Source organism: Malaclemys terrapin, chromosome 8 (genome assembly GCF_027887155.1).
Source record: "Malaclemys terrapin pileata isolate rMalTer1 chromosome 8, rMalTer1.hap1, whole genome shotgun sequence".
In the NCBI taxonomy this organism is placed as follows: domain Eukaryota; kingdom Metazoa; phylum Chordata; order Testudines; family Emydidae; genus Malaclemys; species Malaclemys terrapin.
In genome coordinates this window covers 37,839,353-37,856,189 of record NC_071512.1, presented here as the reverse complement: position 1 = coordinate 37,856,189, position 16,837 = coordinate 37,839,353, and the positions used below count along the sequence as shown (strand labels likewise).

The 16,837-nt window shown below is 44.1% G+C and overlaps 1 protein-coding gene across 9 annotated transcripts in view; it reads right to left on the bottom strand.

Moving 5' to 3' along the window:
- Positions 1 to 1,801: 1,801 nt before the first annotated feature.
- LOC128841801 (protocadherin alpha-C2-like) overlaps positions 1,802 to 16,837 on the bottom strand; it is a 323,141-nt gene continuing 308,105 nt past the window's right edge. For 8 of the 9 annotated variants that reach the window (XM_054037229.1, XM_054037225.1, XM_054037226.1 and 5 more), the window contains exon 4: positions 1,802 to 3,658. In XM_054037229.1, coding sequence (XP_053893204.1) covers positions 3,348 to 3,658 — 311 coding nt within the window. In that variant the 3' untranslated portion in view covers positions 1,802 to 3,347. The remainder of the gene's footprint in view (positions 3,659 to 16,837) is intronic. The other variant, XM_054037224.1, reaches the window with a different exon arrangement.

Here is a 16,837-nt window from a genome sequence, read left to right as displayed (position 1 = left end):
ATCCAAGTACTAGACCCTAACCCACAGCTCTGCAAAATCATCCCAGTTCTGTGCGGTAGAATCCCACTGCTACCCCAGTCCTGGACATTTCCTTGGACCAAGAATGGCAGTTGTGCCAAGTTACCACATTTCACTTTTCATATGTCAGTACTATAAATTGAAACTAAGGGTTCAGAGTTGAAAAATTAAGTGCATTGTCAAATCTTAAAGCAATCATCTGGAAGAGTATTTTATTCATTCTTCTGCCAATGCAAAATTAATCAATAAAGTATACTCTCCTGGGCTTTTTTTCAGGCCCTCCATGTCTTCCCCGAGAGAGTGTTCTACATCATGGGTGGTCAAACCGCGGCTCATGAGCTGTAGGCAGCTATTTTACAGTTAAAGTGTAGCTCATGGAGCCCCACCACTCCCATTCTCCACCTACAAGACTGTGGGGGGAGGAGCTTGGGGCTTCTGCCCTATGGTGGGGCTAAGGGATTCTGCCAGAGATGACTGGTGTCTGCTGAAAGTGGAGGGGCACAATTTAAAGGCTCAGCCCCCCAAACAGCTTGAGTCACGCCCCCCTCCAGGAACCCCACCTTACCCTCAGTGGTTCTCCCTGCAGCTCCCAGCTGTTTGCCTCTCCCCACGGCTGCAGCTCCCAGCCTGTCAGCTTCAGCAGCTGCCATGCATAGAGGGGGCCCAGCAGCACCATATGTGACCAAGCAGGGCCAGCAAATCCTGGCAAAAATGTGGGGGGGCATGTGATCCCATGTGCCCCCCACCCACACCTCACTTCTGGCTTCTGCCCAGCAGGGGGAGGAGGGAGGGGCTTCAACCCCAGAGGGCATGCCTGTCTGTGCTCAGGGCTTCTGAAGGAGCAGGGCTGAAGCCCTGAGCCCAGACAGGCACCTCCTGTGGGGCAAAAACCCTGAGACACCTCCCCCCCAACACACACAGCAGCTCTGAAGCTCTGGGCATCAGCAGGTGCCTCACATGGGGCAGAAGTCCTGTGATACCCTCCCACATACACAGGGCTGAAACCTCAAGCCCTGGCAGGCACCTCACCACAGGGCTGAAGCCCCAAGATCTCTTCCCTTAGTGCTGAAGCCCCAAGCCCGAGGCAGGTGCACCTCGGCTCTTGAACTTCTGAAGATTGTTGAATGCAACTTGGAGTCAATGATGAGTTTCTTTCATGAGTAGTATTTCTTCTTTGCCAACGGCCACAAATGAATCTAAACAGACCCCTATTTCTTGGACTACAGGGTACCTTTGGTGCTTCATAAAATTCATTCTTTGAGCTATGAAATCCTTTGAATCAGATTATTTACCTTCTATGGTTTTCAAGACTGGCAGGTTTTTGAACTCAGTAGTAACTGACCAGCTCTGAACTCTCTGCAGTTTGGAAATTTAAAACTTGTCAGACATGTCACAAGGAACAAAGCTGTTCTCTTTGATCCTAGATTACTGTGAGCATTAGAAATTTTAAGAACAGTGTGGTATCTCATAGAGCTCAGGTTCGTAGGACACCTTGAGCTTTACTTTGTGAATGTAAAATACTCTAGGCATCTCTTTAGAATTCCCTTAGAATTCTGTTTAAAAATACATATATTGGTCTATGCCCAAACACTGATACCAAAGGATACAATCAATACACCAGCTGTAGTCTTAGCTTTTCACAGTTACCAGAGCTGTTGCTTTATAATCATCCATAAATAAAAGCCCTTGAGTCACTGATTTCTTGATTTAAGAAAGATATTTTACTTGTGTTTCATACACAAAAACTGATAACCAACAGTGGCTTAAAAAATTAACACTACTCCACTTTTCCACAAGTGTACAAAAAAGAAAGAATGGATTTACATTCAACAGTAAAGCTTAAAGTCCAGTCTAGGTAATAGTTCCATTGACATTCACATACACAAGCACAGAATAAATATTTCAGGATTCTTATAAGAGCATACAGCATACATACAGTATTTGAATTTTACATAATGAGTGTTAATAGGGTCAGCAATTCATAACCTCATTGAAAAGTAAAACTAAAACCAAAAAAGGTTGTGTGGGAGATAACACCAAGACACTGCACAGAGCTAGCAGGTAAGTAGATCTTGTGTGAGAAATAGTTTGCTTCTGCTTCTTTATATTAGGACAGTTTGTTTGCAAATGTTGCGTATTCAAAGTGCAGATTAATGCAAAAAATTATATTCTTGTATTTATTAATACATGCAAGAGGCAGCGCCTGAGTGACCCAACAGAATAAAGCTGTGATTGGCAAGTGGCCGATATAATACAGATGTTTCAGGCATTTTCTCTAAAGCACTTTAATAGCAGCAATTATAATTTCTAATAGCTGTAGATTGACTTCTGTTTGGGTTAAAGGGCATCATATTTCTTTAACATTTACAGCTATATTTTCTTTATAAATAAATATATCAAATAACAAATAGCATAGATAATGTGTTCCTTTTTTCTCGCTTTTGCATATCTGTTGTGGAAAATACTCTGACCTTTTCAGAGACATTAAGTTCAAAAGAATGTTAAATAGACTGGAAATAGGGATGTAGAGGAAACATCACAGTCAGTTACGTTCCCTAGGTGTCAGCTCATCCCTTGTTGTCCCACTCTGAGGGACATCCTTGCGAGGATAATCAGGACTTATAATGAAATATAGCCAATGGCTTGGTGAGAGTTATACTTTATGGTATCTTAAAGAGCTGTAAATGTGAGCTTTTCTTTGCTGGAGTGTGTACAATACGTCATGCAAAAGACTCAGTATTCCACACAGCTAGTATCTATATTCAAAAAGTCTGGTCATCTCCTTTGAGACATTTCCTCCCCAGCCTGAACATCTTTGAACACTACATTCATTAGGTGTTTCCTTTGTTGTTCATATTTTACCAGCTCTTCTTGCATTTATAATCTGATCTTGTATCACCTAGCTGACATCTGCATACAAATGTTTCCAATCAGACACAGGGTGCACAATATTAAAACTTTTAAACTTGTCCTGTAAGTGTCATCAAGACAGGATCACAGGAATCACAATGCAGAGAGTCCAACCTCTCACTGGCTGTACTGTGAAGATTCTCCTTTTCGGCGTAGGAGAAAGGAAACTTGTGTCTGCTTTTTAGAGTCTGAAAACAAGCCAGAGTGGAGAAAAAAAGTTAACACCAGACTTAATAAAGCTTTCAAGACAAAACCTGTTAAGCAATCTAGATAGACACTGTGAACTTCCTGCTGATTTCTGAAGTCTATATATACACAGGAAATTTGTTAACAGTAGGAAGAAGTTGGGAGTTGCTACATAGGAGAGATCTGCCAATATTAAAAAAAATGGCTAAGTGGGTTCTGACAGTATAAACCCCTCACTGGTCACTGTTGTCAGTGGTGCTGTTCCCCTTTTCTTTTTTCTCCTGAGTCTTGTTTCCCTTCTTCTTTTTCTTCTTTTTCTTGGTCTCCTCCTTCTTGCCAAAGGTTATGAAGTCACTTTTGTCAATTTGGTTGTTTGGTGGTTCCTGCCGGATGGAGATGATCGCAGGAGATCCCGGGATAATGAATTTGTCTGGCAACTCACCGGGACCAGCTTGTTTGGGATTGCCAGGTCCATATTTAAAGGTCCAGCTGTTGCTGTTCACACCAGCTCCCACTGGGGGGGACACCTCTCCTGCCTCAGGTTCTGAAAAAGTCAAAACAACATTAAAATCTTACAGCAGCATCAAACACAATTAATCAGCTAATATAGCATACACAGGGTAAACTGTCGCACCTAAGGGACTCTTTCAAACAAGGTTCCAAATTGGGCCTCATACTATGGACAGTCTTCTCCATAGCCTTTCCCCCTTTGAAAGACAAGTATGGCTACTCCTCTAAAATGCTCAGGAAAAGTGAAAGTCTTGACAGACTATGAACTGGAATGCAAAGTCGGAAATTAGAGGGATGATGGGTGTCAAATTGGGAGTGAATTGGCAAAGATGTTTGGAGAGGAGAGTAAATATTTCAGTGATTTCCTAGACTGGAAAATTCTTTGTGAATTTTCTTGTCATGTTGTAACTCCATAACAGCAAGGCCTAAAACTTCAGATTTTGGTGACCCCCTCTTGGCATTCCGATGAAATATGGTAGATCCTTTTATTTTGGAAGCTACTCATTGTCAAATAAAAATATAAGAAAGCTTTGTCATCAGCATTTTGCAGACATTTCAGGCCTTCTAGTAATTTGGACATAACTAGGGAAGTTCTTAATTGGTGTGCTAGACTCACAGGTCTATACAGCCCCTGCTTGATTTTAGAACTCTGCCATGGTTTCTAACGTACCAAGCGAAGCAGGAATGCTTTAAACTAGGCAGCCTGTAACTAGCTTTCCAGTATAAACCCAATTTTGAATCCCACTGCCACAACTTTGCCAAAACTAACCAATTTACTTGAAATTTCTCATGTGTGGTCTTCTGCCACTAACAATATGCTGACCAAATGTAATGTGGATTACATTTGTAGGGAGCTTGAAAAATAAGCTATTTTTTGTTTGTTTTGTTCTTTTACTATCTGAAGAGTCTTGAACACTTTCAGTGGCTATTAGCCAGGATAGGCAGAGATGGTGTCCCTAGTCTCTATTTGCCAGAAGCTGGGAATGGGTGACAGGGGATGGATCACTTGATGATTACCTGTTCTGTTCATTCCCTCTGGGGCACCTGGTATTGGCCACTGTCGGAAGACAGGACACTGGCTAGATGGACCTTTGTTCTGACTCAGTATGGCCGTTCTTAAGTTCTTATATACTTTTACAAACTCCCAATTTTGGACAGAAACTTCAAATTTATTTTAATTTATCTGTCCTGAGTATTTGCTGGAGACTGAGTATTTTGGGGAAGATTTGATGCTTATGTTTGGAGTTATTTGTTATGACCTTTTAAACCTTTGAAGTCTGATCAAAATCTTATTCTTGTGTACCGTAGAGAAATGTAGTGTTGCAAATAGAATTGCAAGCACCTGTCATGGTTATAACACACCTCCTGTCCACACACACGTGCGTGCAATAGTGAATAAACACTGTCAGCACCATTGTAATTAGATTTGCTCTGAACAAATCTCGCCACCATATTCTGCATTGAGCCACTCTGCATGCACCGTTGCAGTGGTAGAGTAGACCAAAAGCACCAGCATTTCAGCGGGACCATTGCAATTGGTCCTCTCAGCAGTCCCACAATGCTTCTACATTCTCTTCTGTGATCCGTGTGAAACATGTAATATCTCTTGTACTTCTGTATCTCACTATGCAGTTCCACAACTTCTGCAATTTTAGGCATAGACGTTTTAAGTTTTAAAAGGTATTATGTATGCAAACCAAAAGGTTTTCTTGTCTCAGAAATAAAGAACACATTTTTAAGTTTACAGTCTCTCCTTAAAACTGTCAAGTATCAGAGGGGTAGCCGTGTTAGTCTGGATCTGTAAAAAGCAACAGAGAGTCCTGTGGCACTTTTAAGACTAACAGATATATTGGAGCATAAGCTTTCGTGGGTGAATACCCACATGCGTCTGACGAAGTGGGTATTCACCCACGAAAGCGTATGCTTCAATACGTCTGTTAATCTTAAAGGTGCCACAGGACTCTGTTCCTTAAAACTGGTTGCATACATACAAATCTCTGATATGTGTGATGCTTCTTGATCTTTGCTTTTCATGCAGATGTTGTACTTAGGGTGACCAGGTGTCCAGTTTTCAACCTGGCTCCGCACTCCCATTAGCCAGGAGCCTGCTTTAGCCTTGCTGCGCTGCTGACCGGGAGCCGCCTGAGGTAAGCCCATTCCCCAACCCCGAGCCCCAACCCCCTGCCCCAGCCCTGAGCCCTACCCCAAACCCAGAGCCTCCTCCTGCACTCCAAACCCCTCATCCCCAGCCCCACCTGAGAGCCAGCACCCCCAGCTCAGAGCCCTCACCCCTCCCACACCCCAACCGCCTGCTCAACCCGCAGCCTTCACCCCTCCCACACCCCAACTGCCTGCTCAACCCGCATTCCAAATCCCTCAGCCCCACCCCCCAGCCTGAAGCCCCCTCCTACACCCGAAACCCCTCATCTCCAGCCCCACCCCAGAGCCCGCACCCCCAGTTGGAGCCCTCACCCCCTCCCACACCCCACAACTCCCTGCCCCAGCCCAGAGTCCCCTCCCGCACCCTGAACTCCTCATTTCTGGCCCCACCCCAGAGCCCTCATCCCTTCCTGCACCCCAACCCCCTGCCCCAGCCCAATGAAAGTGAGTGAGGGTGGGAGAGAGCGAGCCACCGAGGGAGGGGGTATGTAGTGAGTGGGGGCAGGGCCTCAGGGAAGGCAAGGGGCTATGGTGTTCGGATTTGTGGAATTAGAAAGTTGGCAACCCTAGTTGTACTTTCACGTTCTAGACCCTACAAGGGCAGTTTAAATGCTATATTAGCATGTATTTGAGGACATTTGTGTAACAGGTGGCCCATGGAATCTTTGTGAGTAAGGTAAGATGATTGTTTTCAGTATGGGACATATAAACAGGAAATAGTAAAGCATGTCTTCTCCTGGGAATGGTGTGATCATAAAGAAAGGTTGTTGTCTCCTACATGATTAAGAGACATTAGCTCTGTGGTCAATTATTAGATAAACCTGTGTTATGTATGGGAACTTAACTTACAATAAATACATACATTAATATGACTAGATAAAACTGTCTCAGCTTTTTTGCTTGTTTTGGGACAGTTGTTTTGGTGAGCTAAACTGAATTTCCCTGTTTTCAAATATCTTCACTTTTTTGGAATGTTAACAGAACTTTGTGTCCTTTCTTTTTTACAAAATTACAACATTCCTGTAAGTTTCTTGTAACATTAATTTTGAACGGCTGACTTTTTTCATGTTTGTTTTTGATAATACCAGTGTTTTGGCAAGTCGCTTAACACCCAAGACACTAATATGTACTTTCAGCCTTCACTCCGGCTTAATTAAATTGTTTGCCTGGGGATGTGTGTACATTTGGTATCCCCCTCATTTCCTTGAAATAATAAATTATGGAACTGAATAGTGTGTGCCTTGGCCTAGTTCCAAATGAGGAATTGATCCTCTCTCTTCTTGTATACATAAAATGTGACCTCTTATATTCCACACTTTAAATCAAGCTTTACTTGACAAATAAATATTTTCTCCTTCTCAACAACCCCCATCCATCACTCCTTCCAAATAACCCTGGCACAGATTCTCTTTTCTTCTATTCCTGCGTTGGGCACATAAATGGGAGAGACAGAAGTGACCTTAAGCCACTTTTGGACCTCCCTAATTCTGGACTGTGTCAGAGGCCTGCACAATGCAATAAGGTATAGCCCCAAGGTTTCTTTAAAGTGTGTTGGCTTATTATGCCCCTCTATAGACCACTATATCAGCAAAACAACTGGAGCACAGTGTACTCTGGCCATGCTCCTCCTGTCCTCAACATGTCCCTTATACCAGAGAGAGGGGCTTTATGTTGACCTAATGATTAGGGTATTCTGCAAGGGTTATTTAAGATCCCTTTCTGCAGTGTAAAGGGGTATATCCTATGGCACAATGTAGGGGGGTCCTAGATTGCCTGAAAATGTTAAACAACACTACAAAGTGCACATGTCTGTCTGTACCACTGAAATCTAATGCAAAACAGGATATTATCTCTTTAATCTGGTTCTGCTTACACAAATTTACTCACCAGATTAAGTGACTAATATACATCACAAATCCTTCTGCTATAGTGGAACCAAACTTAGCAAACCCATAATATTTACCCTGGAATCAGGATTCTGTGAGCACCAAGACTAAGGGGTTTGCCTCCACTTATCTGTCTTTATCACAGCCCTTGAATACATTTTTTGCCCTTATAAATTAAGCATATTAATACTCCTTAATACTCACTAAGCCAAAGGAAACTAATTATCCTTACAGTGGGCTGAGGAACTCAAAAGCAGGGAGACGGCTACAGACAGAATGTAATAGGTTCATGATCATCATTTCCTACTAGCAGGGCTTCAGCAGCCTTTTCAAGAAATTTCACTTCCGCTTGATTTACCTGACAACAGTGTTTATATCTGGAGTGTCAGGCAGGAAGGTCACAGTTCAGTTGTACTATCACTGCATGTTTAGGCATTTCAGATCAGGGATAAATGTCACCTACCCCTCAGTTTCTAAAGCCTCTATAACGAGTTATTTATTGTCTGATCAACAAGCATTTAACACACAAAACCTCTCAATTTAGATGTAACTTTACACTTAACAGGATTAGCTGTGCTTCCCTTGCATATTTTCTGTAGCTTAATACATGCTTTTAAGATGTTTATTGAACTTATAAGAACTGTCTAAATAAAGCTTACCCCCCCCCCCAACTATATTCATCACACTTCATTTAAAGTGTTACACTCCTTTTCTCTGCACCCTACAGCTATATATGACCTTGTCAGAGGTCATCACAAAGAAAAACAGGACTGGCCCCTTCTTGCCAGTGCCTAGGCATTCCCTGAACTGGAGCTGACTAGGTAAGTAGTGCTCTCTCCTTTGGCTTGTTCTCAATGAATTCAGGAGTCCTTATGTTCAATGATCAAATGATTTATTTTTAAAACATAGGCACAAAACGGAAACTAAACCCAGACTGCAGCTGCAGCTCCCTGACACTACAGATATGTGTGCATGTCTGCGTTCTAAAATGGAAGATGCCTTTTTGACCTCATCAGCCACCACCCACAGGCTCAAAGACAAATGCAAGCATCTCAGCAGACCTCTGAGATAGTGCTGAACCACACCCCTCCATGGCTTTCAGAGACACTGCACAACTGAATATGCCAGATTTTTTTAAAAGATGAAATATAAAACTAAAATCATGAACAGCAGTAGTCATGAAAAATCCTAGGCTACTATTTGCAAGAAGTGTGTGTTCGAAATTACAGCATGGATAATTTTCTGCAGCCCTAGATTCCCCCTTTAGTTTCAATTCAATAAGACTGTGGTCAGGGTTGTATTGTTTAGAAAGCAGTTTCATTCCACCCCAGAGAGGCTGCATTTCAATTATGAGCAAAGTGACCCCTGTATAGTTTGTGCGTTTGGTAATCTTTTGATGAAAGACGCTAAAATAAATGTCTGTCACTCAGATTTTATATGGCTATCTTTTGGAAAATCAGATTTGTGCATTCACTCAATTGAGGGGTTGGTTTTTACTGGCTTGTACCCTATTCCAAATGCTGTGTAAGCAGAACAGAGCTGACACGCAGAATGACGGGTTAAAATAGTCTGGAATTGAGATATCTTCTAAGTGCAGAGCATGATGCCTGCTTCACAGAGCACAAAACATCATGTCACTCAGCCGGCAAATCAATACTCCCATCAAGACTGGGCTAGGGATGGAGGTTTTTTTCTCATTGACATTTTATTTTCTCTTTTTTAGGGACTGTGCATACTTGCAGTCTCTGCATAACCCCAAAGCTAAAATCTGGCATTTGCCAGGAACAGGTGGTGCTCACTTTACATAATGAGAACTGTCCATATAGTGTAGTGCTTTGTCTTTGCCTCCCATCTCTCTGCAGCTTTCTTAAAGAACCTTTGTCAGAAGAAGGCTGAGTTTAGTGTGAGAGCAGATGTGCCCCTGCTAAAGGGAGGTAGAAGCATTTCTGTACAGCTCTATCTTCATGCAGAGATATTTGTGACTATGTGACATGCTCAGCTGAGACAGTAGCTTGCTTCTATTCTGTCCCTCCCCTTCCCATTCATCATTTTGTCCTTGTCTATAAGGATTTCAGTGGCTCGCGGATCCAAGAGGTCATTCAGATAAAAGCTTTCAACCAAACCATCTATTCTTAGAAGTTTTAAAGGAAATCTTTTTGAATTGTCTGATTTTTCTAGCCAACAGAACACACACGCTATAGACATTGTGAATCTAGGACTAACCCAGTCCTTACTGACAGACTCCTCCACCCTCATGTCAGTGCAACCACATTGTTATCAATTAAATGCATTTATTTAAAATGGAGATCAGGTGACAAGCAGGAAGTAAATCGCAGGGAAAGCCAGTCATTAACCTGATCTTTTCCTCCCTGCCTCCTTTGCTGATGCACTGACTGCAGCTTCTGCTTCTGGCTGGCATGATGAATATTCACTGCTATAAAGAGTCTGACATTCTGCACACTTATTCTGAAACAGCATGCCAAGTGCAAGCATTATGTGCACTGGAAAAAAAGACCTCTCTGTGTCATTCGGGGGAACTCTGCAGACATTCTAGCTGCACTGATCTTCCCTAAGCCTTTTCTGGATTAAAATGCCCATTTAATCTTTTTTTTTTAATCAAGAAAAGTGGTAGATATTGAATTTCGAGATAGGGAAGTGATGCAGACAGAAAAAAGTTAAACCTCAAATAGCCTAACCCGATGTCTGCAAATGATCATCGTCTTTTCAAAGGATCACATCAATTTGAAATTTTAAAAAAGCAAGCAAATAAATAACTCTCGCTCTTTGTACTTCCATCTGTTTGACCTGTCCTACCCTACTGATTTAGAGGCGGAATGGGCAAAATAAAAGCTCCTCCCCACCAGGGAGCCTGCTGCCTTAATCCCTGCCTGTGTTTAAATACAGTAACATTAAACTAGGTAATTATAGCGCATATGGTGTGTGAGATCCCCAACCCCCAATTGCTCTAACACCCAGGCATAATACAGGAGAAAAGCAACAAGGACTTGCTGCATTTTCTAGTTTGATTTGTGGTGGTTATTAGTGTTCTGGCACAACTGGACTTTAAAGAAAAATTCTTACAGGGAAATTAAAAAAAATATATTTATCTCAGATACTGGAGTAGCTCTGCCACTGTGTTCTGGGCTGTTATTACAGCAGGAACTGACTTGCCAGCTACCATAGGCTAAAAATCAGGCCTCTTGTGGCCAAAGCGTAACACTGGATAAACGCAAGCAAATAGAAGAAGTCGTCTCCAGCCCCATTGCTCCCTTATTAGAGGAAGACCCTGCTCTTCAGTTCAGTTTCTTATACAGCCTAGGATGACCAGATAACAAGTGTGAAAAATCGGGATGCTCCTTTTTTGGAGGGAGAAGGGGGTACAGTTGCATATGTAAGACAAAGCCCCTAATATCGAAATGGTCCCAAAAATATTGGAACATCTGGTCACCCTAGCCCAGCTCCCCATAGCTGAATGTCTCTTGGATCCTGGAATGCAGGAAGGTACCCGTTACTCCCCTTACTCAGCAATACAGTTTTAACCCTTTCCTCACCCAATTTAGATCAGGGACTATATATGAAATGCCTTAATTATAATGCATATATCTGGCCGCCCGCTATATTCTTGATACAACTGGATATATATTGCAGTTTGGTATGAATGCAGAATACATATCCTAGTTTGCTTAGTCTATAGATTTTGCTACTGACTGCTCCAGACTCTGGGCTTGCATTATATGGATTTTTATTTGCATAATGTATAGGGTGACCATATTCCCCTAAACTGAAAACAGGACACCGTGTAAGCTGCCTGGTGTTGTCACTCACCCGAGGCCTGCCGCATAGGGCTGACAGCCCAAACCACCTGGCATCACTGCTTGCCTGAGCTACCTGGTGTCACTGCTCACCCAAGCTCTATGGTGGGGTAAAGGGCTGTCAGCCTGAGTCCCACCACATGGGGCTCACAGCCCGAGCCCCACCACGCAGGGCTGACAGCCCAACCCGCCTGCCGTTGCCGCTCATCTGATCCGACGTCATGACTTTTTTGGCAAAACCGGGCATTTGTCTTGTTTGCTCTTTCCTGAATGTTCCTCCATGCCCATCTAGGGCAAGAGCAAATGGGACAAATGCCCTGATTTGCAAAAAACATCATGATGTTGGGGACAGAGCTTAAAAAAGGGGACTGTTCCGGCCAAAATGGGACGTATGGTCACCCTAATAATGCACTATGCCTACAGTCTGGTAGTGGCAATTGTTAGGAGATTGTGATTATAGGTGGAGAAATCATGGAAATATATTTTAATATAATCATATATATATACACATTTAAAATATGATTTAAACATTCAAAACAATAGACATCATTTGCCTAATTTTGCACAAACAATAAAACAATGCGCAGTGAGAAATGCAGTTCTACAAACCCGACCAGAGACAGTTTGTATGTGTCACTAGACTCAATAAACCCAAACCCTCAAGAGCTACCCCCTCAAACTTTTTCCCTGCAGGTGCTCCCTTTTTCCCTAAACCCTCTCTCCATTCAGGCCTTTCCTCATCCTACCCCCATCTCCCTTCAAAAAGGAGACTGACCCCATGAGCCCAATCTTTGACTAAGGGAAAGAGATGGTATCTCAAAACAGGTCCCAACTCCCAACTGGGGAAAGGAGAGAGTTAGAGCTTCACTGATAATGATCTCTTCTTTCGTCACATAGAATTGTAGGGCTCCAGACCGGGGTCTCTCCCTCTTTCCCTTGCCTAAGAGTTTTGTCCTCTGGGTGGGGGTCTTCCCTCTATTCCCCATGATCAGGGGGTTGCAAGCCTCAGGTGTGTCTCTTTACGCACATCCAGGGTGTGTGCACTCTGATCTGAGGTCTTTACCGCTTCTCAGGGATTGGGGGCCCCCAGGAGGGGGATTCTCCCCACTTTTGCCTGCCTGAGTTTTGGGCTTCCATGGACAGAAGGATCTTCTTTTCTCTTAATCAAAGGATTGGGCTTCTGGGACATAGGGAACAGTTGTTATGAGGAAGGAGAGACCAGCAGACTTGTGAGCTGGAATCTGAGTCCATTTTAACAAACTTTTCGTTAACTGAGTTTCTGGAACATAAATAACCCCAATGAGTGCAGGTTGCATTGCTTCCATTTCCTGATGCCTTAAGCATTGCTGCTTTGAACATCAGAGATGTCAAACCAGAGCCCAGGTGCTTTTATCCAAAAGTTGTGAGGGACACAGAGCTGGCTCCACAAACAAGCTTTTACACCTCCTACCCTGCATCATGTCTTACAATTCTACCATGAATGTGTGTGTTTCCACATGCATCTGTGTGTGTGTGTGTGTGTGTGTTTGTGAATAAAGTAGAACCTTGATTTTATGCACACCAATCTTACAGACAACCAGTTATACAAACCATTTTTCCCAACAGAAAAATAAATCACATAACAAAAATGATGTCGATGAAGAACAAGTCAGTCTCCCTTCATATTCTGATGCCTTTAATGCACTGGAAATCACTTGCCAGTGGTTTGAAGGACAAGAAGAAAGCAATGCAGTGCACCATACTGCAACTTCTGCATCACACTTACTATAATTTTGCGATGGCCAGTTTTATGAACTTTTACTTTATGAACTCCTCAGTCCCCAATTAGTTCATAAAATAGGGGTGATACTGTAGTGCTGTGTCCTCCCCAGTGCTGCATCCCCATGTCCCCCATTGTGCTCTCTGTCTCCCTGGATTGTTTCCACCCAATGCTCTGTGTCCCACAGTCCTGCCATTTGTTTTGTGTCATCCCACCAAATGTCCCCACTAGTATTGTGCCCCCAGCACTGTGTCTACCCCAGGGCTCTGTAACTCTTGTGTTCCCAGCCTCATGCTTTGTGTCCCCTTAGTGTCCCCTCACCTCATGTCCCCTCTAGCCCATAGAACTATCTTTAGCATTTATTTTATTTAGCAATAACGCATGGAACCCACAGGTCTGTCTCCTGTAAGATATTGGCTTCAGCAGTTAACATAAGGCTTGAGGCCTATGAACAGGGCCATCCCCACAGGGGTGCAATACTCCGGACATAGGTGCCCAGTTTCTAATCAGCCAGAGGGCACTCCCCCTGGATCCGCCCAGGCCCCACCCCTGCCCCCACTCCACCCCCCAAGGCCCCACCCCATCCTGTTTCTTCTCACCCCTGCTCCACCCCCGCCCCACCTCTTCCCTGTCTCTTCCCACCCCGACCCATCTCTTCCCCACCTAGTTCCACTCCCTTCCCCCAAATGCGCTGCGCCCTCGCTCCTCTCCCCTCCCCGCCAGTGCCGTCTGATGCCGGGAGCGAAACATCCGATCTGCGGTAGGCGCTGAGAGGGAAGGGGAGGCGCTGATCGGTGGGGCCTGCCTGCGGCGCTGATCGGTGGGGCCTGCCAGCGGGCATGAGGTGCTGGGCAGAGGGGGAGGTTCTGGTAATGGAGCTCCTCCTTGGCCCCTCCTCCCTGCCCGCCTGCCTGCCACTTGCCTCCCTGTTTGCCTCCTCACCCCGCCCACCTCCCACCTCATCTCCCCGCCTGCCTCCTGCCACTGAAGGGCCACCCAAAGCGTGGTCCTAGGTTACAGTAAATCAGGTCGCCCTGATTTACTGTAACCTAGGGATGGCTCTGCCTATTAACTTTGGCACAGATAAATGGCCTAATGGTCACCCCTAAGTTTTGGGGAGCTGGGAACAGAGTGTGTAAGGGTGTCTATAATGGTATCTATAATGACACCAGCCAACCACAGGAACATGAGCTAACATCAGCTTTTGCATATTTTAGGATAGAACATCTGCAGATGTTTGGCCACAAGAGTGCCATGGCAATGAATTGACATACATGATAATAATTTGAGATCATTAATATACTAACCTATAGGAGAAAGGCACCCCAACATTAGTAGGGTGAGGAAATACAAATAAGGAAGAGGGGAGAATCCCCTACTGAATACAGATTAGACATAGTGGCATCAGTGTAATGTATTATAAAAGCTGTATCCCAGCCTGTGGGCAGGAGGAAAGAGAGATATAGCCCTTGAGAGGTGTCAGAATGATGGTCTCTGTGATGGTGAGGAGGAAGATAATGGCTAACATTTCAGGTTGTTCTTCAAGGGATGGTGTGAGTAAATGAGTATTCTGATGCACATTCTACATTATCTCTATACACCTTGATGGGTTAGAGTGTTTGTGACTCCGCTAATTAGTTAATAAACCATTATAAACACAGAAGGGTTCCTGAAGTGTGAGTGTTGCAATTGTGCACAGCGGATTTCCCAACTGAACAGTAATTTTAATAATACTGGACCTGGTCTTGGGACAAGAACCTGTCAACCCTCAGACAGATAACTGGGAATTCTTAAGTAATCAATATAATTAATACACAATCTACAGATAGGGCTACATCCCCAACTATGTTTCCTCCTCAGGTTTCTGTGTGTCCCCTATGCAGCTGCTCTACGTCCTCCTCATGCTCTGTGGGACTAGTGTGCCCCACAACATTCCCCTCAGAACTGCCCCTTCACCATAGTGGTCAGACTGGGAGACCCTGTTTCTTTCAGGGCAGGAAGGAGGAAATTAACCTCTGCTCAACCTCCTCCCTCTGCTGGGTCTTCAAATGCAGCCACCCAGAGATCACCCAGCACCAACAGGAGCTGTGGTGGGGAGTGCGGAGTAGTCAGAGAATATTTTGATCCAAGGGGCATTAAACAGAGATTAACAGCAGGATGTGGCCATGTCTAGGGAGAGGGAGAGAAGCCTTTTCATTCTTTCCTCCCTAGCTAAAGCACAAGCAAAGTTGGGTGGGAATTCAGCAGGGAATGTGAAGTTTGAGGGGACGACATGTCTTCCCCACACTCCCAGTGGTTGCATTTATGCCAGAACCCACCCAGCTCAGCATTACACAGAAATCTTTCTTTCTTACCCCTTATCTTATCTTTTCTTCCTCAGGACTCAGGGCTCCTCAGGGAGTTAACTCATCTGTTACTGGAACTGCTAGCAGTGTATCCCCCTAAAGCTTTTGAAGACTTAAATAAATCACTGAATGTAGTGTCCAGCCAGGACAACAAACTGACATTTGCAATAAAATACAATTGTGTATACTTCCTCTGAGGGTGGGAGGATGGGTGGGGTGCATTCTGTTATTATACTGCAACATTTCAGCATCAAACTGTTATATACAATTTTAAAAATAAATTACTACACCATGTTCCTTGCTTTTTTCTTCCTTCTTTCCTTTGTTCTCTCTTCACTCTACTTTGTCTCTTTCCTTACACCATGTACCCTGACGTATCCTTTCCTCAGGAAAATTCAACACCAGGTTTCCCTAATTTTACTAGTGTTTAACAATTTTAACATTAAAGTATATTTATCTAAAACAGTTACGCTTTCATCTCACTCCTCTTTCTCAGAACACCTTTTTGTTTGAGAAGCTTTCTTCCTCTCTAAATCTACTTCCCATTCATGTTTTTTCCCCTTTATTTCACCTATTACTCCTCCCTCTCTTTCTTATTTAGGGCTTGGTTATACCTGTGAGTTAGAACACACTAAAGCAGCCCTGGGCGCCCTAACTCCCAACCTGTCCCCACTGGCAAGGCACGTAGAGCGCTCTGACTCCTCGGCTAGAGCGCTCCTGGTACTTCACCTCAGCGAATGGAATAATGTTTGCTGCGCCTTGGCTACAACGCCCGGGCGTCAGTGTGAATGAGTTGTTGCATTACTGCACTCTGATTGGTCTCCGGAAACGTCCCATAATCCCCTTAAGTCAAGTGGCCACTCTTGTCATTGTTTTTGAATCGCTGCAGGAATGCGGATATGCCCTTTCAAAGCTCCGTTTTTGACATCCGGAATGCTTATCTGCTCCGAGACAAAGCAACCATTACTGTGGAATGCTGTGTGTGAGAGAGAGAGGCGGGGGGGTGGGGTCTGCTGCTGTCTGAACTTACAAGACAGCATGCTGACATGCTCTCAGCCCCCCAAAAACCCACTCTCTCTCTCCTCCCACATACTTACAACACACTCCCTGTCACACTCCACCCCACCCACCCCCATTTGAAACGCACGCTGCAGTCACTTGCATGCTGGGATAGCTGCCCTTAATGCATCACTCCCAATGCCGCTGCAAGTGCGGCAAATGTGGCCATGCAAGTGCGCTTGAAGCTGCCAG